The sequence below is a fragment of the Talpa occidentalis genome, unplaced genomic scaffold (assembly GCF_014898055.3).
Source record: "Talpa occidentalis isolate TD23 unplaced genomic scaffold, MPIMG_talOcc4v2.1 talOcc4.7, whole genome shotgun sequence".
In the NCBI taxonomy this organism is placed as follows: Eukaryota; Metazoa; Chordata; class Mammalia; order Eulipotyphla; family Talpidae; genus Talpa; species Talpa occidentalis.
Window position 1 is genome coordinate 121417036 of NW_023605083.1, and position 27205 is coordinate 121444240.

General features: G+C 50.5%; 1 protein-coding gene across 1 annotated transcript; it reads right to left on the bottom strand.

The window, feature by feature from the left end:
- On the bottom strand, positions 1 to 26905 carry MPP3 (MAGUK p55 scaffold protein 3). Its single transcript, XM_037491539.1, has 19 exons — positions 26738 to 26905; positions 25915 to 25975; positions 25617 to 25735; positions 25282 to 25359; positions 24372 to 24452; positions 23999 to 24136; positions 20856 to 20937; positions 19729 to 19814; positions 17926 to 18000; positions 13993 to 14189; positions 12434 to 12498; positions 11093 to 11113; positions 10450 to 10491; positions 9230 to 9394; positions 9047 to 9127; positions 8425 to 8518; positions 8131 to 8239; positions 6384 to 6506; positions 1 to 442 (listed from the first exon to the last, which is right to left on the bottom strand). The coding sequence occupies exons 2-19, from the start codon at positions 25937 to 25939 to the stop codon at positions 266 to 268; spliced, it is 1758 nt and encodes a 585-aa protein (XP_037347436.1). The 5' UTR covers positions 25940 to 25975; positions 26738 to 26905; the 3' UTR covers positions 1 to 265.
- Positions 26906 to 27205: the final 300 nt, after the last annotated feature.

A 27205-nucleotide genomic window follows, 5' to 3' on the forward strand; every position in this document is an offset into this window, starting at 1 on the left:
TTGCCTGTGATACTTTAATGAATGAAATGTGTTGATTTGTAATACACCCCTTTTCCGCCCTGGTTTTCTGCTCTAAAGGGGCCCCGTGAAAAGCAACAGACAAAAACCAACAACAAACAAGGCGTCCCACTTAAACTCTTCTTGATGATGGAGTTTATGGAAAATTCTGTCCCTTTCCACACTGGAGATTCCTTGATGGTAACTTGGGAAGGCTGGCCTCGGTGGTCTTCTGGGTTCCCTCCAACCTGGATGTTCTAGGATCGAGTCACCTGACCCAACTAACAGGGACCCAGTGAGTGTCCTTGCTGAGGTCCTCCAAGAGCACTCTGAGCTGGCCGTGTGCGGCCTGCAGGTCCTCCCTCACCAGCACAGCGTCCACCAGGTGCCCGTAATGCTGGTCTATGAAGGCGGCAGAGGCGACCATCTCCTGCTGCTCCTCATCCTGCAAGGAAAGGGACAGTTTTGGAGCAATGGGGTGTTGATCCCAAAGGAGCAGCCCACAGCCTTTTTCTTGGGCAGCATTCCCAACTTTCTTCGTTTTTAAGTGGTGAATGGATGAATCTGGCTCATTAACAGCCAAAAGTGTACACAACAGTATGTGACAATATCCCAGCCAGCTCCCCAAGAGAGTTGATGAATGTGATCATTGTTCATTCATTCACTCACAGAACATATATTGAGGGCCTGTCAGCTGCAAGTCCTGATGGGAGTCCTGATGGGATGTGCTTTGGGGGATGCTGATTATATATCTAATATATATAAAATCAGTATCACGAGGGGCCTCCCGGGTGGCACAAGGGGTTAAGTACAACACTGTGAGGCTATCCACAGCCACTGTAGCATGAGTTCGAGCCCCAGCTGGGGAGCTACCCAAATGGCACAGCAGACCTCTCCTGACTCACCCTCTGCTCCCCCCTCAGCAATGTATTTCAGTAGATCTGCCTCTTCTGCCTACTCTGACTCTGATGAATCCTCTCATCCTCCACACCGCTGGCCTGTACCCCAGTTCTTGTATGCATAAATAAATCTTTTAAAAAAAGAAAATCAGGATCACAATTCCTGTCCCAAAGATATCCCCAAAGAAATAATATTATTGTATTGATGAAATATTTGATGAAATAATTACAAGACTATAAATATGAGCTATATGAAAGCAATCACTTCCGGCGTACCTGAAATGTATATAATGTCATAATGTGACTTCAATAAAAATAAAATAAAAGCAAAAGAAGCCTTTCTGGCATCAATGGGGGGAAATAGAGAATTAAGTAACTTTAATGCCTGCTGAAGACATGTACCTTCATAATGTAGAACTCAACTCTTTGCATTTCCTCTTAACAGTACCAAACACTAGCACAGTAGGCAGAATTATTTGAGAAAATGCTGGGACAACCTGGTTAAATTTCCTGTTTCCGTAGGGTGCTTGATATTTTAATCAGATTGCTTTCCTGACATGTGACACGCTGAGGGGGAGACAGCCGAGGATTTCTACTTCATCCAACCACACAGGGTTTGCTTCTCCATCAAAAGGCTCTCTAACAGAATTTCAAGTGGTTGCTTGACTGACAATTAGTTTGGTTTTGGGAAGAAATGAAAAGTAGCAGATCCGCTTTAAGTAAAATTATAAAACAAACTCTGATACTGGCCCTCTCTCCCCTTCCAGATTTCTCTCTCTCTCCGGTCCTGTTGCCTTCCCTCCTCCGTCTCTAGGGGTTCAGGGCTTTTTTGCTTCTATGGAAGGGGATGAGATCTGTCCTTTCCCCATAGAAATCCACATTCCAAAATATTCTCTTCTGTTCTGTCAACAGTCAAACCAGATTCCCACTTCAGCAAGAGCAGCGGCAGATTCAGAAAGTCTGTTCTACAGCGTTAGGGAAGCTTTCGCATGCTGCTACAAAGACCCAAGAGAAGGCTGAGGTACTTTCTTCTCTGCTTTCCTCCATCAGGAGTAGAAAAACTACACCAAATTGGGAGAAGCGCCTCAATTCTACATCCCATTTGGCAGGGCTTCCCTCATACTCAGAGGCATTGCGAAGTGTCCAGTGCTGCCCCGACCTCCGGCCCCTCCCCCACCCCTTGCACACACCAGCAGGCACCCTCCCTGTTCGCCCTCAGCTACTTGAGAAATTATAGAAGGAACTTGTTTGCCACTAAGTACCTCAACCTTCCTAATATTTGTATCCTGAAAAAACTCAACTCTCTAATGGAGTTTAAAGGCGGAACATTTGCTGCACAGCCTCAAATCCTCTGAACTCTTTTCTTGGCCTCTAAAGATGGAACTCACCCACCGACAGTGGGTCACGGCCCCGAACTGCACAAAGGAGAGGACCCCCACCCCCATGTGGCTGCAGGCCCCACACTGGACTAGCTTGCTGCATCCAAAGGCAGAACCCCATTGACTTGGGAATAGCAAACTGATATGCAGACTAAGCCCAAAGGGTGTTTCTGCTGTAGACTCCCTGACTTGGGACTCGGGTGCCAGACAAACATTTAAGGTTTGTCCTTAAATTCAGGCTTTTATGAGAAATTTCTCCAAATGGGGTTTGGGTTCTACCTACATCCATCCAAATCAGTGAAAGGGTAAATGTTAAAATGTAAATTACCGCCCAGATCAGAATCCCTGGGAATAGAGCCAGGGGACTGTATTTTAATAGCCTCCCCGTGCCCCTGCTACCTACTCATGTTGAGAATGACAGTGGTTTCAGCAAAGTGGAACACATCTGGTGATGCTAGAGGAACAAGGTGAGATTTCACACTGGTGGTTGAACTGAAAAGGCAAGAAAAAAAGCTGACCAAACTTAATCATCAGCTTGCCTGGCTGCCTGGCAGCATTCTGGAGGGTCACAGAGGAGATGAACAGATGGTGGCAGTGGTCAGGGGGAAGGTCACCAGGAACAGTTCTGTTTCTCTTGACATAACAACCATGGGCGAGGGAAGAGTTCAGACTCCAAAAAAACTGGCATCTCCTGGGGACCTGAGGACTTGGTAAATGTTCTGAGTGTCCTAGGAAGCTGCCCCTTATTCCCCCTTATGTCTTCTTGGCTCTTTTTCAGATGTCTTTCCCTCCTGATTACTAAATTCTTTTAACCCTAAAATATTTATTTAAAAATAGTAGAACAAATTGACAAACGGGTCCTAAAATTCCTATGGAAATTCAAAGGACCCACAACAGCAAAAAGTTGAAAAAGTTAGATGACTCTCACTTCCTGACTTTAAAATTTCTCATAAAGTTACAGTAATCAAGGGCCTCCCCGGTGGCGCAGCGGTTGAGCGCTGGGTTGCAAAGCTGCCCGCGGCCTCTGCGGCGCCGGTTCGATCCCCGGCTGCTCCCCGGCCACCAGAGGAGGGTCCCACATGGCACGCAGACCTCTCCTGCCGCCCACTGCTCCCCTCAGCAGTGTACTTCGGTCCTTCTGCCTGCTCTGCTCCCCGCTCTGACTCTGGTGAATTCTCTCACCCTCCCGCGCTTCTGACTGTACCCAGTGCATGTATAAACAAAACAAACAAACAAACAAACAAATAAATAAATAAATAAAACATGCCTCTATTAAAAAAAAAATTATAAAAAAAAAAAAAAAGTTACAGTAATCAAGACTTTGATATACCAAAAGACAATAAATGTACAGATCAATGGAATAGAACTGAGAGTCCAGAAAAAAATTCTTAATTTATGGCCAACTGATTTTTGAGAAGAATGCCAAGATAATTACATGGGAAATGAACAGTCTTTTTAATAAATGGTGCAGAGACAAGTGGACATCCACATGCAAAGAATAAAGCTGGAAGTCTTACCTCTCACCATAGCAGAAATTAACTTGAAATGGATGAGGGACTTACTTGCATACCAATAAATATCTTAAACTATAGGAGTAAATTTTATGACCTTGGATTAGACGATGCTTTCTTAAATATGAGAGCAAAAGCATCAGTGAAAAAGAAAAAAATAGATACATCAGACTTCCTTAAAATTTTTAAATTTTGTGCTTAATGGGCCATATCAGAAAAATAGAAAGACACAGAATGGGAGAAAATATCTGCCAGTCATCCATCTGATAAGGGACTTATATCCAAGATATTTAAAGAATTCTTACAACTCAAGAATAAAAAGATGAATAATCCAAATTAAAAATGGACAAAGTAACAGACATTTCTCTAAAGATATACAAATGGCCAATAAACACAGGAGGCTAAATATTATTAGTCATTAGGGAAATGCAAATTAAAACCACAATGAGCTATCGCTTAACAACACTGGCTTTTTATAATCAAAAAGATAGACAATAAGGGCTGATGAAGATGCAGAGATCGGAACTCTTGAATGGGCTGGTGCAAGTGTAAAATGGTGCAGCTGCTGTGGAAGAGCCTCAAAGCATATCAAAGACAGTGATCAGCGGTTACTCAGCAATTTCACTCCTAGGTATATACCCAAGAGAAATGAAAACACATCCATAGGAAAACCTATACACAAATGTTCACAGCAGCATTATTCATAATAGCTAAAAAATAAAAGTAGCTATTAATGTCCATTAATTGATGAATAGAGAAACAAAATAGGGCTATTATTCAATCATAAAAAAGAATGAAGTACTGATATAGGAAATAAACCTTAAAAACATTTTACTAAAAGAAGCCAGATACAGAAGGATACCTATGTATGATTCCGATGACACAAAACGTTTAAAACAGATGCATCTAGAGATACAGCAGACCAACAATTACCTGAAGCTAGAACAGGGTTTGGGGGGAAATGGAGGATGGGAAATTCTAATGGGCTCAGGGTTCTTTTGGGGTGATGAAAGTGTGCCAAACCCGTGAAACAAAGTGGAGAAAAGGGTCCAATGGACTGTGGTCGAGGACTTTGGGTGCCTTGGTGGGTGTGGTATAGAAACCTGCATCTAAGGAGGTGTGACCCTACACCTCTGAATCACATACAATCTTGTAAACCAATACTATCTCAATAAAAAAATATTTTTTGACGTTTCTGACTAAAAAAAATTATATTTCAATTAATCAATAATCAGAACGGCACTTTTAAAATCAAACACTCTGTGGGTTAAATAATAGCCATCCACTGCCATTTAAGCTTTGCTTAAAATATTTTGGCTAACGAAAAACAAAACGCTTTTTGTATATTCACTAAACATATCATTCAAGCAAAAAATAAAAACCAAACTGATTTTGGTGATGAATGCACAACTCTGAATACACTATTGAAGTGTGTAATTTAAATATGTGAATTGTGTGGTACATGGATTTTACCTCAATGCAGTTGTTAATCCCTACTGCCAAAGAGTGAAAAATACTAGAAAACAAAATCTAGCCTTGAGCTCACTACTCAGGGAGAATTGATTTTAGCGTCTTTTGTGTGTGACACAAACTTGAGCCATACCTTCTTATTTTCATTTCACATTTTATTGCATTTGGCTATGTCGTCGACTACTCCTGAACCATATGACTGTTGCTGGGCTATATAATATTCCATTCCATCTAGCTAATGTCGTACAATATTATAAAGTATTGAACCAAGCCTGGCTATGGGACATTCAGGTTGTTTCTGATTTTGCTTTGTTATTAGGATCGCCACCATGAGCAGGCTGTGTGTTCTAGATCCTAGCTAATGTTCCCCAGAGTTCCTACGGGGGGAGATGGCTAATGTTCTCTCTAGCCACCACTGAGTAATTAGTAGGTGTGGACAATCACAACACAGGCTTGGTACCAACTAAGCTTGCATCCTGGGGGAGATCCAAGAAAGCCTCCCTCAGATGGAACTAGCTGTGCTGGACAGCAAGCAGCATCTATACTGGATCTGGGTTGCTTCTGACTCCCCCACAACAACTGCCAGCACATCCTCTCACTGACCCTGTTTAGAACCAGAAAAGATGAGTCACCAGCCCCTGCCGCCTGGGAGGACTGTGCTGAATATTAAGTTTCAAGTGGAGCTCCTGCCACCAACGGGGCTAAACAAGGAATCTATGACACTTAAGCAGAAGTTCATTTAGAAACACACAGATTATCTCATCTACTTGTTTTAGAAATGGATTAAGGCAACCTCATTTGCAAGCACTGCTAATGGCCTTTTTAGTGGGTGTTTCAATTTTAAAATACTGGGATTTGGCTTAGGAGTTCCACAGATCCATGTGGCTTGAACGTCCCCGATTGCCTCAGACCCTTTATTCTCTGGGATGGAGGGTGCTTGTGAGGGAGCAGAGGGTGGTGGGCCTAAGCCAGCCCAGCCCTGTCTGAATGGGGAGGCCCTCTGGACATATGACCCCCTAATTCTTTCCCTTATGCAAAATGGAAAGATGGTCTCCAGCAGAAGGTACAGGACCCTCACTCCCTGGAAAGGGCCTCTTCAGAAAAGAGATAACCAACTTGAAACTTACAAGTGGGGCTGTTGTATCCTCGCCAGCTGGGGACATGGGAGACGTCTTCCTTTTTTCCTGAATGGCAGGCTTTACAAATATAATATAGGGTTTGAAGTCTGAGGTCCTCAGTTGTTTCAGTGCCTGAGAAAGTAAATTCAGGAATGTTACAGACTTCTGAAATATCTCATATGGAAGATACTCTTCAAACACCTACTAATAATGCTGTGCGTGCCTCATCACATAACCTCTATGGCAAAAGGCTTGTCTTGGTCACATGACAGTGGACTTTAACTGAGCAGCCTGAAGGCCCATTCACCAAGGATGGGAGGGAGGGAGGCTATTTCCAAAGTCAATGCTCAAAGGCACCATCGCTCCTAGCATGGACCCCTTAAGCTCTGACTAACCATCTAGGCCCTTCCTCGCCTGCCCACTCCTAAAGCAAGACAGCAGGACTCCATGTGCAGCTACTCAAAAGTCATCGATCTGGAAGACACCATGCAGACTTGGTGTCACACAGGTCTCCTCGTGACAGTCAAAGGGAACCGTTTGCCAACAAATGAAGAAACTAAGATCACTGAAATAAACTATAATGACTTTAGAAGGTTTTCAGTATACAAACCACACTGTGCATTAGTGCCTTTCATCTGTTATGTCAGAGTCTCTATTGGGAAACACCAGTATTAAACTGCTATCTGGATAGTCTGCACCTAACAAAATATAGTAAAACCACTTTACAAATAAAATTTTGAAATTAAAAAAAAAAAGGGCCTCCCCGGTGGCGCAGCGGTTGAGTGCTGGATTGTGAAGATGCCCGCAGCCTCTGCAGCGCTGGTTCGATCCCCCGCCGCCGGCAAGGGTCCCACAAGGCGTGCAGACCTCTCCTGTCTCGCCCGCTGCTCCCCTCAGCAGTGTGCTTCAGTCCATCTGCCTGTTCTGCTCTCTGCTCTGTCTCTGGTGAATTCTCTCACCCTCCCATGCTTCTGACTGTACCCAGTGCTTGTATAAATAAATAAATAAATAAATCTTTTTAAAAATAAAATAAAATAAAATAAAATTTTGAAATTTAAACTTTTCATTTTGACTCTCAATGCCCAGGGAGCCCAAGTGAGTGAGGGGTTTCCTGTACAGACACAGGGTGCTTTTCTGGAATCTGCTGCAAGCAAACTTCTATAAATTAAAGACCTACCATGTCTATCTGCAAATCAAGGATCTGGTTGTATCACGGGGGAAAAAAAAAATCCCCAGGCTGAGTTCAAAGCTTAGAAGTTTTGCTCAAAGATAAGGTTAAAAGATGTCACACAGCACGCAGGTGTGCAGAGCTGGCAGTGGACTTGCAGCTCGCCACACGGTCATTCTCCCTCCCTTTCTCCTTTTCAGACCACTCTCTCCACCCCCTCCCTCCATGATGCCCTAAGCCACTCACCTCACTGGTCCTGGAAGGTGGGGGGCGGGGGGTAGGGGGGGACACAGAGGGGCCTGGTGCTGAGAACCGAGCCCAGGCTTCTACCCTCGCTGTCTCGTTCCCTGGCTGCCACATCTACAGCGTGACTCACTCTACCCACATGCCACTGTCCCAGGTCTGTGGGCCGCCAAGAAGGTCCACAAGCTCCCAACATTCATTACTGCAGTTTGGGGGCCCAAGCTTTCATTAGCTTCTCTAAAGGAAACCCAAGGACATTTCAACACCCGGTGCTCTCTGAAATGCACAAGCCCCTCATTTATACATTCTGCCAACAAGAAATGCCCAGCTGGTCCAGGAACTCACGTCTGGCTCCACGTCCACCAAACAGACTTTGTTTTTGGCCATCACAGCTTGAATGGCCTCGAGGCTGGTGCCATAGAGATTTTCCTTGTATTCACCGTGCTCCAGGAACCTAAAATACCACCGGAGGGGAAAGGCCATGAGCTTCCGGCTGGCCTAAATCAGCACCGAAGATGGATGGATTTCTCTCCCACCTCCTCCACATTCTCTAGAACCCTCCCTGGAGGTCGAGTGTAAGACTGACAGGTGCAGGTCACACAGCTGCAGGGAGACACCCGACCCACCACACACACGTACTTGTTGTGATGTAAGTCGGCCTCAAACACTTGCTTAGAGACAAAGTGATATTCCACCCCTTCCTTTTCATGGCTCTTCCGGGGCCTGGTGGTATCTTTGAAAGAAAGATGGTCGGGCAAAGAGGTCACATCATGGTGAGCAAGAACAGTAGTGCACCTGTGCTCTCACTCCTTTCAGAAGTTCAAGGCTGACCCGTGTAATAAATCAACCACTTCCGATCAGCCACTGCCTGTGTGTGCCAGACACATCACAGATTCACCCGAGCCTGTGACATAGGCCAGACGCAGGGGTGTGCCCAGCCACCCTGCCAGGCTGGCCCGATGACAAGGGGGTGCCCAGGCAATATTGCCCAGCTGGCTCTCTGGCCTCCCTGACCTGCTCTCTTACCCAAGAGGAACACAGTGGCCATGGGAGTCCCTCTGAAGAGGAGGTGGCATGACCTCCATTACAGGAGGCCCTTGGTCTCAAACCCAAAAAACTATGATGGACAAGGAGTCAAGTCCCCATGAAAGTCTCTCTCTCACACACACACACACAGACACACACAAGGAGTCAAGTCCCCATGAAAGTCACACACACACACACACACACACACACACACACACACACACGGTCTCCTTACGTGGAACGGCAACACCAAAGTGCTGTGGATTCTCAGCCACCACCTTCTGCTTCAGCTCATGCAGTCGGGCTCCCAGGGACCCTGGGAAATGAAGCGAAGACTGACCAGGGACCCTGCTGAGCGCCCTCCTCCCCTCTCCAAGCAGGAAACTGGCCCCAGCCTGGAAAGGCTGACGTCACCTACCGATCAGAACTACCAGGCGAGGCCGCTCACCGGGCTGGTGCTGGTACCTAGTCACCTCCTCATAGGTCAGCAGCTCCGGGGACTCAGCTACTGAGGACATCTTTCCCTCCTGCAGGCTGCCCAACCTCTCCCGACGGCCCAGCCGGAAGCTCCTCCGAAGACCAGCTGGAGGGGAAGGGCAGGGGACACTGTGGCATGTGTCCCGGGATCTCCGGGTAAACTGTCTCCACCTGGCCAGACCTGGAAGTGGGACTGAGTCCCACAGGCCTCTCACACCACCTCCTGCTACAGGAAGGGGTTGATAGGGACACACATTAATACGATGAAAAGGCCACCAACCTGGCATCAACTCACCTTGGGCAAGTCATCACCACTCTGAGCCTCAATTCCCTTATCTGTGAAATGGGAATGCACATCTACAGATGCAAACTGTGGGCCTGGATTGGATCCTGGGAAATGTTCTAAAGGACATTATTGGGACAACTAACAGATTTTCATATGAACAGCTTGTTGGACCCCAGAGCTACAGGCCCAGGCAATCCCCAGATAATGGATAATTGCCCTGGGTTATAAAGAGAATGTCCTGGTCCTTCGGGAATAATACATGCTGAGATATTTAGGGATGAAGGGACATGATGTCTACAATTAACGCTCACATGGTCTGGGGAGAGGAAGGTGAATATGGAGAAAAAGGAGGTGATAAAGCAAATCCAGCCAAGGGTCAACAACTGGTGAATCTGGGTGTAGAGTGTGAGGGAGTTCGCTGCAATTTACAACTTTCGATAAGTTTGAAATTACATCAAAATGAAGTCAAAACTCTTTAACTCTAAGACCTTTGAAAAGATTAACCAGAATAGAAGACGTGCAGGTGCTCTGGGGGCTGGTGCAGGTCCACTGCCATTTGGTGGTGTGAATGTTAAATAAGCCATTGCTCAGACGGTGACAATAATGATTATTGTTGTTAATGGTCCACGTCCCGTTCCTGCCAGGGCTCTACTCCCAGTGGATGGGTGAAAGTTGGGGTGGGCTCCAAGGTTTGGGCAGGTCAGACCCTCCTCTGGCTGGCAGCGACCTTGGGGAAATGTGGGTTCCCAGGCTCAGTTGCTCTTGAAATTTTCTTGGGGTTCAGAAAATGTAACTCTGTCTCTCCCTGACTCAGGACCCCAAGGTGGGCTGTGCATGGGTAGAAGGGGCGTGGGAGGAAAGCCCCCAATACTTACCCACATAGTGCCCTCTGAAATATCCCTCACAGTCACAGGTCTCTGGGAAGCAAAGAGAGAGGGCAAGGAAGGGGGGCAGTGAGCCATGGTGGACACACTTCCCAGCCTAGAGGTACCCAGGCCATGGAGGGTCAGGCTGATCCTCTGAAATTGTATATCTAGGAACTCAGGAGAAATCCCATGTTTTGGCCTCCCCAGAAAAACAGGTTCTGTTTTGCCCAGTTCTCCATGCCTAGGCCCCAAGAGCCTTTCTAGGCCCCGGGGGCTTGGGACCAACAGGCCCCATTTCATTCTCTCTGAGTTAAGGTCTGTGAGTAAGGATGGAAGCATCACCTGCCCTGTCCCACCCTCTTGTCTCCTGCCCCATACCCAGCCTGGTCACACATCAGCCCAGCTACAATCTAGCTAAAGTCCAGGGACAGCAGGGCCCTGAGTGCCAGGCGGGCAGAAGGGGGGGCGGGGGGGTGGGGGGACTCTGACCCTAGCGCCTCTGCAGCCCCAAGGACAGGCCCATCTGACTGATAGGGCAGGCAGGGAGAGGCGTGGTCACCCCCGGGGGTGGAGGAGCACAAGGCCTCCAGCCCCAGACAGCCTGCAGAACAGGGGCCTGCATGTGAGCACGGGGGACAAACACCAGGCCTACCTTTGTCACAAGGCTGATCATCTGCGGTTTGCACAAAAGACAGATGGAACAGCGTTAGTGGAGGGGAACCGGGAGACCCTGCGGCTGAGAGGCGGCTGTGGCTTCATGTCTCAGAAGCCCTCCATCTGTCCCCTCTTTTCTTTCCTCCAACAAACCTGTGATCTGAGCTTTGGTGCGTTAAACCCAAGCCTTGCTCTAATTAGCCTTCCTGTGCATGTCTCATTAGCGGCCAAAGCAAGTCGGCTCATTACTGGCGTCAGAGCCTCAAGGTCAACTTACTCAGCAGCCCTTCCAACTTGAGAGCAAGTCTGGCAAAGTAGCCTTTGGCAGTGGCCTCCAGGCCAGGGGAGCAGCTTGCTCTGGATGCCTGCAGGGGCCAGGACCTGCTCTCTCTTCTCTGGGGTTTAAGACTTGCCAGCATGACCCAAGGGGAAGGCTAACCGTGTACCCCTCACTTGATGTCATTTGGGGAGTTCTCTTGGTCCCACACCCGGCCCCCGCCTCCCCCATCTCATCAGCCAGTCAGGCCATAGCTGGGGAAGCCTCTCTTTCATTCTGGACTCTAACCCAGGGGTTCTGCTTACGGGCCTTGGAAAATCTGACCCCAGTCCACTCCCATGGCCCCCACTTTCCATTTGGAAAGGAGGATGCCCCACCCCCACTACTTCATTGGGCTGTTGTGACAATTAAAAGGCAAAAAGGCAGGAGCCTGTTTCCTGAAAAGTAAAGCACACACAGTAGCGCTTCCCGATAAAGCCAGGACACTCAGTTAAATCTGAATTTCAGATAAACAACCAATTTCTTAGTGAATCTCAATACTGTACGAGATATACTCATATTAAATTCCAACTTTTTTAACTGAAATTCCAATTTAACGGGTGTCCTTCATTTTTATTTGCCAAATCTGGTTGCACAGGGGCACGGGTTCACTCACAGCCCCCCCCCCCCCATTCCCTTCCAATATCAGTGCTCCTTAAATTATCAGGGTCAGAGAGGCCTTGGGAATCTAATAAAAGCTGTGAACCTCTCCCAGACAATAGACACAGACACACACACACACACAGAAAGTGGCATACAATTTTGAGAGGTGTTAATATGCCCCCCAGTGTCATCTATGGGCCCCAAATATAGAAGTTCCTCTCCAGGGACTAAATCTCCCAACCTACCCCATCTCCCCTCCACATTTCTCTCCCCATCATACCCTCCTTCCTCTAAAGCCTGCAAGCTCAGACAGGGCCCTTGCTGCCCTTTCCAGCCCAGCGCCTGCTTCTTCCCCACACGAAATCCCCAAGCCCAAGTCCCAGTTCCTCCCTGAAGTGCCAATGCCACCCAACTACTCACAGGGGGGCTTCTTGAGGCTGGGGGGGCTGGGCAGGGTGCCTGTGGCTCTCCGGTAGCTTAGCCGTCTGCAGAGACACAAGGGGATGGGCAGGCCCGTGAGCTGGGCCAGAGAACCAGTCATAGGGAAACCCGTGGAAGCTCAAGGAAACCGAGGCTGGATCTCACAGGTGGGCACAGGCTGGTACTCCAAGGGCCTCCTGCCGTGCACTGAGTTCCAAGGCAGAGGGACAATTTCATGGGGGTCCAGTGGGTCACTAGGAGAAAGTGGGTCTCCCGCTCTGGGAGCAGCTCGCCCGGCCCCAGTGGCACACAGGGATCCAGATCAGTGCCCAAGGTCCCTGATCCTTACTTTCCTGTGACTGGTTCTCAAGAAAGGAAGGCCTGTTCTCCACTCTCACTGGCCTTCCCAGCCCTGAGGAAGCTGGAAAATAGCAGAAGGACGTGCAGGAGAGGCTGAGGGTGAGAGTGACCTTCATTTAACTCCCTTCTCCCCTCAACAATGAGCTCAGCCTAGCACATTATCCATATGTGGATAGTGGAGAGGCAGCTACCAAGGCCTCAGCTCTGAGCTGAGAAAATACCCGTCCTTGAGATGTCTAAGATTTCCACACTAATATGCATCTAAAGAGTCTTCTCCACAGTCTGTGAAGCCAAAGACACAGGTGTGCCTGAAACTCCACTGCAGAAGCAGCAGCAGTTCTCAAATGACAGCACCTCAGAATCACCTGGAGCATCTGCTACAAGCCAGATCTAAGAGTCAGCCCTGGAACTGATTCAGCAGGCTTGGGGTTCTCTCTCTAACCAGTCCCCTGGGGATGCTAATACACCTGGTTGGCCTAGCACCACCTGACAAGGGTCATTAAGACCCTGAGGTCTGTCATTACCACAGGCCACACCCTCCAGAAGATGTCACGAGGGCTGCAAACCACAGGGGAGGCAACAGTCATAACCGCCCCGCTCTGACACTAAGGAAATAGCTGGAAAGTGAGGAACGGTCTAATGCAAGATTATTATCACAGCCTTGTGGCTGGGAGGCATTAGAGAGGACTGAGGAGCAGAGCCACAGAAGGGAGTGACACCAGTTCAGCTGAGAGAATATGCCTGCTGCCCCTGAAGGCCTATCTCCTGGCAAAGTATTATAGAGCTACGAAAGTCACATAATAAAAAACAGAAAATAATGTGGGAAATGCTAACGTCAAAAATATTAAGTTAGGAAAAAAAGCAAGGCCTCAAATTCTACAGGACGGAATATAAATTATGCTGTTGAGACAGTGGCAAGACTGGGTACTTTTCTTGCCTCATACTCTTTGTACTTTTCTGCTTTATTTCTCAGTGTTGTCTAGGTATGTGTTCTATAATACATGTTCATTTAAGAGCACCTATTTCCACATGTTTATTTAAATCACAAACAGCCAATACATGGTATGGGTCAAAAAAGAACAAACCCGAGGGCACTTGATACTCACCTCAGGGACCAGACACAGTGTATGGGGCTTTGGCAGGTACCTGGGCCTCCAACCACCCCAGGGCCACCCTTCTTCCCACACACCTGGACCCACCTTTCCTGGAACTGCTTGGAGGGAATGAGGCCTGCTCGCAGGTTGGTGTCCCCCACTCGCTTGGCCTGCCACCACGTGGGGTCATCCTGGCTCACCACCTCCAGGACCTGTCTGCGCTGGAAGGGCAGGCCCGCCTCCTGGCAGGGGATGGCTCGGTCCTCCTGAGGGTTGTAGTGGAACAGGGCCCGCATGAACACCTGTGGAAGGTAAGTACAGGTCTCTCTACACTGCATCCAAGGCCATGACCACGGCCATTCACAATTAATCACAAGCAGGCTTGAGAACAGCAAGCTAACCAGAAACACACACCATCAGCATTCTTACTGTTCTTCAATCATCTGGGGTAGGACAGTCAGGAAATACATCAAGAATCAGAATAGGGGTCTCCCTGGTGGCGCAGGGGTTAAAGTCTCAGTGCTATCAAGCTATAGCCAGCCACTGCAGCGTGAATTTTATCCCCAGCCAGTGTATTTCAGTAGATTCAACTGTTCTGCTCCGCACTCTGTCTCTGGTGAATCCTCTCAACCCCCGCATCTCTGACCTACACCTCAGTTCTTATAGGCATAAATAAATAAAAATAAATCTGAAAAGAAAAAAAAAGAATCAGAATAGGTGGGCCCATGCCTGAATTTCTCTTTCCCACCTAAATATTCCTTATTTTACCTGATCTGTTGTCCTTATAACATAACAACCTCTTGGGCCTCCCTGGTGGCGCAAGGGGTTAAAGACACAACCTATGAAGATATCACAGCACGAGTTCGATCCCTGGCTGGCCAGGGAACAACCCACATGGTACAGCAGACCTCTCCTGTCTTGCCCCCTGCTCCCCTCAGCAGTGTATTTCAGTCAGTCTGCCTGTTCTGCTTCCCACTCTGTCTCTGGTGAATCCTCTCACCCCCGCCCCGCACCTCTGGCCTGTACCCCAGTTCTTGTATGCTTAAATAAATAAATCTGTAAAAAAAAAAACAAAACATAACAACCTCTTAACATACACACAGCAATTAGTCCGATTACAGAAAGTGAAGGCAAGCAAAGGTGGAACCCAAGTTATTTTTGATAGGCCTCCTATTGAATCCGCACTCATCAGTTAAATAAGCAATTTATGAAAAATAATGTAAAAATATATAAAATAGGGCCTCCCCGGTGGCGCAGCGGTTGAGCGCTGGGTTGCGAAGCTGCCCGCAGCCTCTGCAGCGCCGGTTCGATCCCCGGCTGCTCCCCGGCCACCAGAGGAGGGTCCCACATGGCACGCAGACCTCTCCTGCCGCCTGCTGCTCCCCTCAGCAGTGTACTTCGGTCCTTCTGCCTGCTCTGCTCCCCTCTCTGGCTCTGGTGAATTCTCTCACCTTCCCGCGCTTCTGACTGTACCCAGTGCTTGTATAAATAAATAAATAAATAAATACAAATAAATCTTTAAAAAAATATATATATATATATATATAAAATAAAATAATAAATAAATAAGCCATCTAGATTTTTCAGTAAGAACACAAATATCAACAGAACTACAATTACTGGTTCTTCACCATCACTGTGAGGTGGGTAATGCCCACATTTTTTACACCTCAATCCCATCTCATCTGTCACGTATTTGGCACCCCCAACTCTGTCCGCTAGGTTACCCCCTAGAGAAGACGGTGAGAAGACACAGCATTTGTGACACAGCCTCTTCTATAACTCAGTGGCATGAATTTATTTTATTTATTTCTATTTCCAGGCCATTTACTGGCAAGGTGTAATTACTTTAGCAGCAAGCAGGAAAAAAAAATGGCCAAAGGGTTTCCTAGACAGACCCAAATTGTATTCTTTAATGTGCCAACCAGAAAAGATTCAGTTAGAGGGTAGTTAAGACCTTTCTAGTAATGTATTGTGAGGACAGATGCCCTCATCTAGCCACAGATATTATCGGGGTGCCAGGAACTCATGGAAACTAGAATCTTAAATGGCCAGCCCACCTACAGCCCAGCGCAATAAGTATTTAGGAAGGATGGCCTAAGGGACAGGCAATCCACTGTCTTTCAGGAAAAACAAGCTCTCCCCTTACATCATGGTAGAACCCACAAAAGCTGCACACGGGACATTTGCTTGTCCCAGAGTGAACCACCTTTTGACAGGCAAGAGTCCCCACGCCTGGGATTCAGTTGAAGGATACAAAGAAACAGCAAAGATTAATTTCTTCATTTGCTCTAAAAAAACGACATCAAAGACATCATCTATTGTTAATCTCCATTCATCAAAATATTTACTGGCATCTGCTCTGTGCCAGGCTATGCACAGTCCCTTCCTTCGTGCCCTGAGCACCAGGAGGCCGCGATCCACCTTCTTGATCATCTGCCATGTTTCCTTCCACCCACTGATGAAAAGTGCCTCATTCATTACATTCCCCTTTCTGCCCTGGCTGCCAGGAAGTGCAGGTCCCAATTACTGAAATCACAGTAATGCCCTCTTCTATCCTCTCTCCCAGCTCCTCAGCTCGGTCTTATTAACCTCTCATCCGAGCTCTTAGCAAGGGCTCCTACTGGGTCTGCCTGCCTCCAGCCACCCCGTACTGCGCTCCCCACCCTGTGGCTGCCCCAGCAAGCTTTCTAAACCAAATAGGGCTGCCTCACTCTCCTCTTAAAAAACAAAACACTGGGGCCTCCCTGGTGGCCTCTGCAGCGCCGGTTCGATCCCCGGCTGCTCCCCAGCCCCAGAGGAGGGTCCCACATGGCGTGCAGACCTCTCCTGCCACCTGCTGCTCCCCTCAGCGGTGTACTTCGGTCCTTCTGCCTGCTCTGCTCCCCACTCTGGCTCTGGTGAATTCTCTCGCCCTCCCGCACTTCTGACTGTGCTCAGTGCTTGTATAAATAAAAAAAATAAAAATAAATCTTTAAAACAAAAAAAACACTGAACACCTTTAAGAGCTTCTCACCACCTAAGAGGTTGCAACTTGGGAATGGGGTGCCTCTCATATCCCTTAGGGCCTTACCATTTCAGAGCACCCTGCTGACTTCCAGCTCCCAGCACCTGCAGCTATTTCCCAAGCCACGGGGGTCTGCCCATGCAGCAGGCGGGCATTGATCCCCACATGCAGCAGGTGGGCATTGATCCCCCCATGCAGACTGGCAGAGGCTGGTGCTACCTCCCCAGGCTCGGGTGGAATGACAGAGCCCTGTCCACAGGGGTCCCTTGTTCTCCGGCAGGATTAGGCTCTGGCGCCCACAGCGGCAGCGTGCTATTTCCCAGGGTAACCTCCAAATAAACCTTTACACCCAAATCCTTGTCTCAGGGTTGGCTCCTGAGACCCCAAACTAAGCAGGGATTATATGAAAACCCCTAACAAGGTACTTGAGGCCCTTCAGAAGACAGGCCTGCCACACCTCCCTAGTGCCGCCCTGCCCCAGAGCCTGCCAGCGCTCTCTCCTCCGTGCCTGGACTCTGTGTGCTGACCCCGCTGTCCACACTTTCCCACCCCTCCTGTACCAGGGAAGTCCTCATTTCCAATGCACCTACTTTATGACACCTTCCAAGGTGCATGTAACTCTGCACCGATCTTTCCAAAGCACTGAGCACACAGCTATGAGGGACTTGCTCTCCAGCCTCCCCTCTGAACTAGGAACCCGATGATCTGTCTCCAGCATCTGGCGGAGCGCCTGGCACAGAGGAGGCACCCAAAAAAGGTAAGCTCAACAAACAGCAGTTACTTAATTGGTCCCAAAGCCAGCACATTTGCTACCTTCTCCTCTTCATGGCCCTGAATTTTCTATTTCAATTAAAATAACCTCATCTTTTATTAGTAAATTACATCAAAGCCTGTTTAGAAAGAGATGGTGTACAAATAAATGAGTCACCCTGTGACGGAGTGAGGTTCTCTCCACTGAGCACACGTTCTGGGACCAGACTCAGTGAGGGCTCCCCCCCCCCCCCCCGCCAGCACCCTCCAGACCCCCATACCTTGCTCTCCTTTAAGCGGTCCTCCTCCTGGGTGGCTGGGATGATTTTCAGGGTGATAGATCCCTGGGACTGCGCCTGGAAGCAGAGAGAACATAGGCTTATCATCTTCCAGATCACTCTGTGAGCTGGTCTCACTTCCCAAGTCTACAAACTCACACCCAGAAGGGAGGACAGACACTGCCTCCAGCCATGGCCCTCACTTCTATAGCAGCACCTGGTTGGATCAACTAAAGCAAAACTCAGAAACAAAGTATCTGAACTTTTTTTAAAAAAAGATTTATTTGGGGCCTCCCCGGTGGCGCAGCGGTTGAGCGCTGGGTTGCGAAGCTGCCCGCGGCCTCTATGGCGCCGGTTCGATCCCCGGCTGCTCCCCGGCCACCGGAGGAGGGTCCCGCATGGCGCGCAGACCTCTCCTGCCGCCCGCTGCTCCCCTCAGCAGTGTACTTCGGTCCTTCTGCCTGCTCTGCTCCCCCCTCTGGCTCTGGTGAATTCTCTCACCCTCCCGCGCTTCTGACTGTACCCAGTGCATGTATAAACAAAACAAACAAACAAACCAGCAAACAAATAAATAAAGCATGCCTCTATAAAAAAAAAAAAAAAGATTTATTTAATTGATTTATGCATATAAGAACTGGGGAGTACGGCAGAGGTGCAGGGGGTGAAAGGATTCACCAGAGATAGAGTGGGGAGCAGAACAGGCGGATTTGCTGAAATACACTGCTGAGGGGACCACCAGGAGAGACAGGAGAGGCCTGCTGTGCCATGTGGGTCACCTCCCTGGCTGGGGATCAAACTCAGGCCGCAGCAACTGGCAGTCACTTGCTAGCGCCGAGACTTTAAACCCTGCGCCACCAGGAAGGCCCAAGTATCTGAACTTTTATGGGGAAAAAGGACATGAGATTTTCGATGGGAACCCAAGGACAAGGCATCTAGTGGGTTCCAACTGCCCATCCTCCTGACCCCAGTGCCCCAAAGCACTGCCCTTCTTTCTTTTCTCAGGGGAGATTTAAAGTAACTAGTTCAGCTTCATTTTCCTCCTTCCTGCCTAATTTGGTGCTGGGTCCCACTCAGTACTCTCCTCTTTGCTTCCATCTTCCCCCAAGGGGTAATCCCATCTCAGGCCACTCCTACCTTTCAGGGGGTCCCCTTCTCTCTAGCCAAGACCCAACACCCCCACAAGGGGCCCACAGGAAGAATGCTGTCAGCCCAGAACACAGCTTGCCCTATGGTTGCCCAGTGCTGCAATGCCCTGCACACTGAAGGCTGGGGCCCAGGACCAGAGAAAGGGCAGGCAGACTCGGGCAGGGGCCCCTGTGGGTGGGGGCCAGGGGAGGGCTGGGGGAGGCCACCACTCTTCAGATCTCACCCTGTCTCCATCCCCCAAACCACCGGAAGTTAACAGTGTCATGTCGGGAGAGGACGCCTGAGGATAAACAGGACAAAAATGTGATTGGGGCTTTTCACAATTTCAATTTGGACTCAAATTCCCAGAATAGACTCAGGAGGCAGTTTTTGTCCCAGGTTTAATTCCCCAGAATCTCCTTAAAGAGGAGAAGTACTGGCTCCTTCTCCAGATGTTTACATCCTCATGGCAACCGCATATCAAATGAGAAAGCATTCCTGTTCTGGAGCCCAGAATGCACGGTGACTTGTCCCTGTCCCCAGCCTACACCCCATGCACACTCTAAGGCCATTTGGCCTGTAGCCTCTTCATGAAAACAGGGAGACCAAACCAGAATCTTCCCTGACTTTAGGAAGCACCCTGTTTTGGCTCCAGAACCCCGAACCCCCAGCAGTACAGACCAGAATCTGGCTGATCTCATCGGGCCGCTTATGCAGGACAGCAATGCCATTCACCTCTCGGAGCTCGTCACCCACGTGCACCAGGCCTAGGAGACAAGGGCTGCAGTCAGTATGGGCAGGAGCGCTGGGCGCCGCTGGACCCGCTGAGGACCCGGCTCAGGATGGACTCAAGGTTAAAGACCCCAGCCAGGACTGGCCCAACTGAGTCCCTGCTGGTGCTGGATGCCTTATCAGCACCTCACAAGCACCCCATAGGACCGCCCTCCCCACCCCCGCCCCGCTATGTACCAGCCGGCAGCTGAAAGTCAGAAAAATGATGCTGCTTGCACAAGGCCACGCTGCTGAGAAGTTCAAGAAGCAGCACTGAAACGGGGCTCCTGGAATACAGCAAGCATGCTCTTTCTGCTATAGCCTCTGCTTCTTTAAAAATACCCTTAACTCTTCACCTTCCTGGGTTTATAGACACGGTCTGAGAAAGTCCTTCTCCACCCTTAACCAGGAAACTTAAAGGCGCCCGGGAAGATGTTGTCAGGGTGTTGAACACACTGCTCAGTCAGCCTCTGCCTTCGTGACAAGTGTCTGTGCATACGAGATGGGGCGCTGGCAGCAGCAGCGGGGCAGCAGAGCTGGGAGGAGTATACAACCAGGGCCACCTAAGAGCTTGGAGTCGAAATGTGCATCTAAACAAGATGCTGTGCACATCCATGTGCTTGCTGAGGTCTGAGGAGGCCTGGCCCAGCCTCGCTCCCAGCGATCCAAGACTGCTGGGAGTGACGCCCTTCTACACCCGAGGCTAGCCTCCCAGTTCAACAGTTCTTGTCCACAGGGACAAGAACACCCTGTCGGTAGCAGTGGCTTGCTAAGGCCAGTGAAGGTATCTGCGAAGGATGTGCCTGCGAGCCCAGGTGATCTGCTTCACCCCCTCAATCCGCAGGCTAAGCTAATGCACAAGCTCTTCTGACACCCCCAAAGTACTCTGTGGCTGGGATATTTTCAAATGATTAAGATTTCTACCCAGCTTGGGGAAGAGAAGAGAATTCCAGAATGCAAAGCACATGGCAAACAGGTGACCAGCCAGGAGGAGGAAGGCTGGGGTCAACTGCCAGGCCAATATTGACGTCACTCACCGCTCCGGTCTGCTGCGCCCCCTCGCATGATCCGGGCCACCACGACGGCCCCCGAGTGCTCATCCCGCCTGATGGTGGCACCCTGCATGGGAGAGACAACAGGCTCCTAAGAAGCAGCCCCAAGTCTCAGACCCTGACTGTCCACTGTTGGAGGCCGACAGAGCGTCCACCCCCATCCCCCCGCCCAGCCCAGAGTGCAGATCAGCAGGGTCCTGTGCAATGCTAAGGATGCAAAGACAGACATCCCAGAGCAGCGCAGTCCAGCGCTTTGCAGGTTACCAAGCACTGTACACTGTCACACCCTCATTGTGGAGATGACGGCTGGAACTCAGAGAAGGTAAGCACCTCAAGGTCACCGGCTAGTGAGGAGAAAAGCTTTTTGTGATGCCGAGCCCAGTCCTTTCTCTATCCTGTCACAGCCCCTGCCTTTTGCAAAGACATCTAATGAGGAGAGTATGTGCCAGCAAATTTCTCAGCCTGCCTGGAACCAATCACAGGGTTACCAGGCCTTCTGTTGTTGCCGAGGGGAACCAATTACGCCCCAGTCGGAGCTTTGGGACTAGGACTTGGCTGTGAAGCATACAGAGATGCTGTCTAGGATGAGAAAGGCACTAGTGAGCCCTCGATTTCCTTTCCCACACAGCTGGACTGTGGTGGGTCAGGGCAGCAGCAGGGAAGAGCCGAGCTCGGCAGCTGGACGGCCCTGGGTTTGAATCCACGCTGTCATTTACTGGCAGTCAGCTTAGTAAGGCAGCCTCGTATCTCCTCCAAGCCGAGCTGGTTTCCTCTGGGGTGCGGGGTACAAGAATATCGGTGGGGGGGCTGCAAGATTCTCTCAGATAATGCATGCGAGGCACACTGTAAGTGTTCAATACATGTTAACCATTCATTATTGGCTGTAACTGCAAACACTGGCACACTTATTAACTTCATCCCCATCACCTATCTGAACACATAAATAATGCTGGGAAGAGAAGCTAAGAGCCCCGTGGCTTCTTGCTCCCAGAACTTCACACTTGCCAGCATCTGTCCATCCTCTCCTCCTTTCTGCCAGCTCAGCACAGGGGCTCCTCCTGCTGGTCCCTCTCTTCTTCTCCTGCATTCTCAATGTCACCTCTCCACTGGCTCCTTCTCCGAGTCCTAAAAATATGATCAAGTCTCTCCCATCATTAAATGCCTGCACCCCCAGCAGGCAGCAGCCAGTCTGGGTTCCTCTGGAGCAAGCATCTTAAAGAAGACGCATGCATCTGCTCACTGCTTCCTGCCCTCAACCTCAAATGCACCAACCAAAGCACCAACCAGTCCGGCAGCCACCTCGGTCTTCTCTCCTCTCATCTTCTCCTTCTGACTCTGCACTTAACCTCCCTCTGGAATTCTCTCAGTGTGGGCCTGGTGACACCAGTCTCTCCCAGTTCTTCCCAATGACAATTCACCTTCTTTGCTGAGTCCCCCTCTGTGTACCTTTTAAAAGTTGATTAAAGGGCCAAGGTTTCCATTTCATTCTGGATACTCCTTACCCAGGGCGTCTTAAACATAGTTCTAACCCCCTCCTGGGTGCTGGCAGTGGCAAGTCTGTATTTCTGGATACCTAACCTTCCACCTCTTAGATGCCTCTGCACACTGGTCACACAGGCCTCTTGAATTCAATGTGCTCTAAGCTCCTTCTAATCCCCTTCCTTGGTAATGGCCCCAGGGTGACCCAGTTGTTCTAATCGAACACCTGGTCATTATCCTAGATGCCTCCCAAACACCCACCCTAACCCAGTCAGTTACATAGTGACATTAATTTTATTTCTACACTATCTTGAATTTCTTTTCCTTATTCCCACAAGCTAGGTCAAGCCCTGCTTCTGAACCTCATCAATCTAGACCTCACCCTCAAATCAGTCCTCTGCTTCTGGCTTCACCCTCCAAGCCACTATCTACCTGGCAGCCAGAGTGCTCTCTCTGAAGCATGCACCTAACCATATTCCTTACGCAAAACCTTTCAATGGCTCCCAACTGCCCTCAGGGTCAAGCTACACAACTGTGCATGGACAACCAGGGTTTTTCCAACCTCCTACTGTTCTGGCCTCCCCTCTGTAGCTCCTGCCATCAAACCTGATGTTCTATGTCCACACCAGGCAGCTCAGAGTCCCCTGCATACACTATGCCATTCATCTTCCCATGGCTATGCTCCAGCAGTTCCACTGCACAGAATGCCTTCCCCTCCTCCTGGAAAACTCCTGCTCCTTTTTTTGGGAATTCAACTTGGGATCTCCCCTTCCCCTGTCACTGCCTCCTGTGAACCTAGAGGATAAGGACTAAGTTTTCATCATCTGAAGTGTCTGCACCCAACACAGAGCCTGGCGCCCAGAAGGGCTCACAACACATTTGCCAAGTCCATGGCTGACTGGCCCTTGATGATGCAACAGGCAGAAGCGAGATCCTATCTGTGTGTAGAAGCAGTTCATGCAAGGTCATTTGGTGAAAGTTGAGAAGAAATAATGGCAGCTGGGGTATTCTCCGCGGCAAGTGCTCAGCTCCGCACTTCCACCATTTCCCTCCCTCTAATAAACAAGCCTGCGTCTCTGCTTGGTAAATCAATGCTGAACCAGCACTGAGATGATAACAATCTGTCAGGGGCGGGAGGTGGATGCCCTGTGCTTCCTCAGTGCTCAGAGCAGGAATTGGCAAACTGTTTCTGTAAAGGGCCAAATGCAAATATTTTAGGCCTTGTGGGCAACAAGGTCTCCACTGCAGCTACTCAACTCTGCCACCGCAATGTAGAGGCAGCCACGAGAAATGTGTGAAGCAAGGCCTGGCCGTGCGCCAACAAGTTTTTACTTACTAAAACTGCCAGGAGAGTAGGTTTGGAGCTTAGACCATAGTTTGCCATCATCTGATTCAGAACACAATGATTAGGGTTGCCCAGTGCAGCTGTGCAGGTTATCAACAGCACAAAGGAGCAGGCCATAGTAGAGGGAGGCTGTACCCAGCCAGAAAAAGGGGTACTCTGCACACAGAGTGTTGCAGGGGTTAGTGGCAGCCCTGACAAAACTGCCATCACTCATTCTGAACATTTCAGGAAAGCCCTGGCCTGGGTTTCTGGGTACAGTGGGATTCAGGGAGAGGGTGGGGGAAGAGAGGTGGGTACCACATACCAGGGGTTCCTTGTTCTTCACCAAACGGACAATCTTTACTGATTCTTCATCAAAATCTTCATCAATATTATCAGGCAGAGGGGGGAGGACAGGGTCGAAATTCTTCTGGGCAACTGTGTCATGCACCATGAGCATGGCCTGTCAGGAAATTGAGAGGAAAGAGGGGCTGGCACACTCCAGGGCCAGGGGCCAGAGCCGGGCAGCACTCTGGGGGTCTTGAATCTCAGGCTGGAGAGACAGCCACCCCAGGCACAGGCACTGAGGATACTCAGTCAGCATCTCCTCTTCTTGGCCTCACAAGCAAGAGCTCCCTCCTGCCCCCATCCCAGGAGACACAAGGCGCGTGGGTGGGCAGGGACTGTGGCGTGACTACCCTGAGGTGGGGGGTGGACAGCAGCTGGAGCAGCTCCCTCTCATCACTGCGCACAGAGGTGGCCTGCAGCTCCTCCATCACCTGTAGGAGATGAGACAGAATGGCTGCCGGTGCTTCCAGGTGACCCCACTCCCAAGGCCTCAGGCCCAAGAGCCCTCCTGCAACTGTGACAGCACCCAGGGGTGCTCAGAGTTGGCACTGTCTGCATTTGAACATGGGCTTATGTGGCCCTATGGTCTGGGCATTCACCACTACACTATTTTACTGACGAGGAAACTGGGGTTCAGAGAGACTGGGTGATTTATTTAAGGTTACTGAGCTAGCAACAGAGGTTGGCAAACTAACACCATCCTAATCAACCCCACAGTGGAGAAGGCGCGGGATGTGCACCCAGTCCTGGCCAGGCCTTTTCCTGGGATTAGGTGAATTAATTTAAGAGTTGGCCCAAGTAATCAACCCAAACAGCTTTCCCCAAACAATGCAATGCAGAAGACAGGTCCAAAAGTAATGAGGAATCAGTGCTTTTCAAAAATGAGGATCATGAGCCAGTCAGCAGGCTTGACCTTGACCTCAGCACTTCCCAAAGCACAGATCCAATGTGTTTAACATGCTCATATGGCCAGTCCTCAACAGTCTGGCAACTGCTGATCTGATCCCAATGCTCTCATTTCACAGCCGGGGAAACAGACTTTCTCAAGAACACAGAGTAAGTGGGTGTCACCCTGTCACCGCGTCCCCAGCCTGGTCTAAGGTTCATGCATCCCTCCCTGCCATTTAGGACATCCAGGGAGAAGAGAGATACCTCTTCACCTTTGGCTCCTGGTTTCCAGTTCCCCTGGCTAAGCAATGGTGATAAAGCAAGATGGGGTGGGGGGTGAGGGCGACAGATAAAGGAAAACCTGGGGCTTACATCCTCAGCGAGGGCCACCGCACTGTGCAGCACCGGGGTAGGGCTCTGCCTCTCATAATAGCGAAGCTTCTCGTGAATCTGCAAAGACAAGCTGACTGCAGGCTGGACCTCCCCCACCAGCTGCCCAGGTGTACCCTGGACACCACACAGCCCCCCCACAACCATGGGGGCACCAAAGGCTACAGACTGGTTCACCAAAGGGGCAGCATACAAGAAAGCGCTGCACAATGGGCTAGAGAAGACCTTCTTGGGACAGGGAATGGCTAGGATGACTCCACGGGCTACAGGTTACCAGGAAGACTTCTAGAAACTCTCAGCAGGAAATGGGGCTTTACCTTCATTAAGTAGCTGAGGCTTTTTTCACTGAAAACATCCCTCAGGAAACCCATCTCTTCCTTGTGGTTGGAGTCAGGTCTGAGCTGAGACGTCAGCAGCGCCAGGGTCTCGTGCAAACCTGCGGAGAGCATCAGAGCAGCAGTAGAGCAGACACAAGGCATTCTTCCAGCCTCAGACATCACTTCAGCCCTGCTGCGTGGACATTCTCTCAGGGCTTGGAGGTGGGGCTGCTCTTTCCAGTCCTGAGCTGCAGGCAGACTCTTATTTCCAGGGGTGTTGGGGAGAAGGGACACGCACCTGAGTCCTCGGACAGCACCGGCATGTCTGCTGGTCAGGTCCCCAGCTCCGCCTGTGGGTTCTGGGAGAAAGGGTGGGATGTGGGGGTGAAGTTCCACCAAGCATGTTCATTCAACACCAATTACACTGTGTCTAGGACTAATTTGGGGACAGAGGAGAGGGGAACAAACAACACTTTGCTCATTTTTTTCAGAGAAAGTAAAGAAAACAAAGATTTGCTGAGTGCCCCCGGTGTGCTAAGAATTGTGCTGGGTGGCATCACATGACATTTTAAAAAATCTGCACCAAGTCCTGAGGAATGGGTACTAATATTCCCATCTTACTGAAGAACAAGCAGAGACCTGAAGGATTTCAGTGACTTGCAAAGCAGAGCCCACCTCCCCTTGCAGGCTGGTCTCAGGGGGGTGGCCCCCACCTGACAGTGGACCCTTCTCCACGGCACCCCCTTCTAAGAGGCCTGGCTCTAATCCCTTGCCCCTCAATCCCTCAACAAGTATTTGGCGGGCCTACAAGCTCCCTCCTGCCACCAAGCCCAATCTGCAACCTGAAGGGACCCTCCCCCCCAAGCGCGATGGAGAAATGTGAGGCGGGATTCTGCTATGCAAGAGCGGGGAGCCTCATTTCTGGGCGCACACACACCCCCAATGTGCTCCGTAGCACGTGGACCTAAGAAAGTCCTCCTTCCGAGGGGACAAGGAGAGTAATGATTCATTCATTCTGCAAACATGGAGCCGGCCCCACTGCGCCCGAGCACCGTGACACCAAGATGCTTAAGAAAGGTACCCGGCCCACCCACACGCCCGCCCCCTGCCGCCGGACTCACCGTCTGGCTCCCAGTTGTGCCCCCCACTCTCCCCGGGCCAAGCGCAGACTCCAAGCGCTCTGGGAAGAACCTGTGGGACGAACAAGGCGCGCGGCTGGGAAAGAGGCGAAACCTGGGGACGCGGGGGCCGGTCTCGCAGGGGGCAGCGCGGCCGGAAAGAGCCGGCGCAGGCGGGGGTGGGGGGGCGCGGGGAGAGGCCGGGGCGAGGGGCGGGGACTGGGCGCCCCCAGCCCAGCGGGGCTCGGCGGGCGGCGGGGCTGCGGGGCGCGCGGGCGGGGGCCGCCCCTCCGGGCCGCGCCGGGCCCCGGTCCGTTCCCCGCGCGGCGCCCACCTGCGCGCGCCGAGCTCGCCGCTCCCGGCCCGGAGCCGCGGGGGCCCAGCCTCGGCGCTGGCTCCGCCTCCCGGCCCCTCCCTGCGGCGGCGCGGGCGCGGGCGGGGGCGGCGGGGCGGAGGAGCGCGCGGGCGCGG

Excerpts from the sequence above, each read along its gene's own strand:
- MPP3 (XM_037491539.1), bottom strand. The coding sequence starts at position 25,939 with ATGCCGGTGCTGTCCGAGGACTCAG. Across the intron at positions 25,360-25,616 it reads GCCTCAGCTACTTAATGAAG|ATTCACGAGAAGCTTCGCTA; the intron begins GTAAAGCCCCAT and ends TTGTCTTTGCAG. Across the intron at positions 14,190-17,925 it reads ACCGCTTAAAGGAGAGCAAG|GTGTTCATGCGGGCCCTGTT; the intron begins GTATGGGGGTCT and ends TACCTTCCACAG.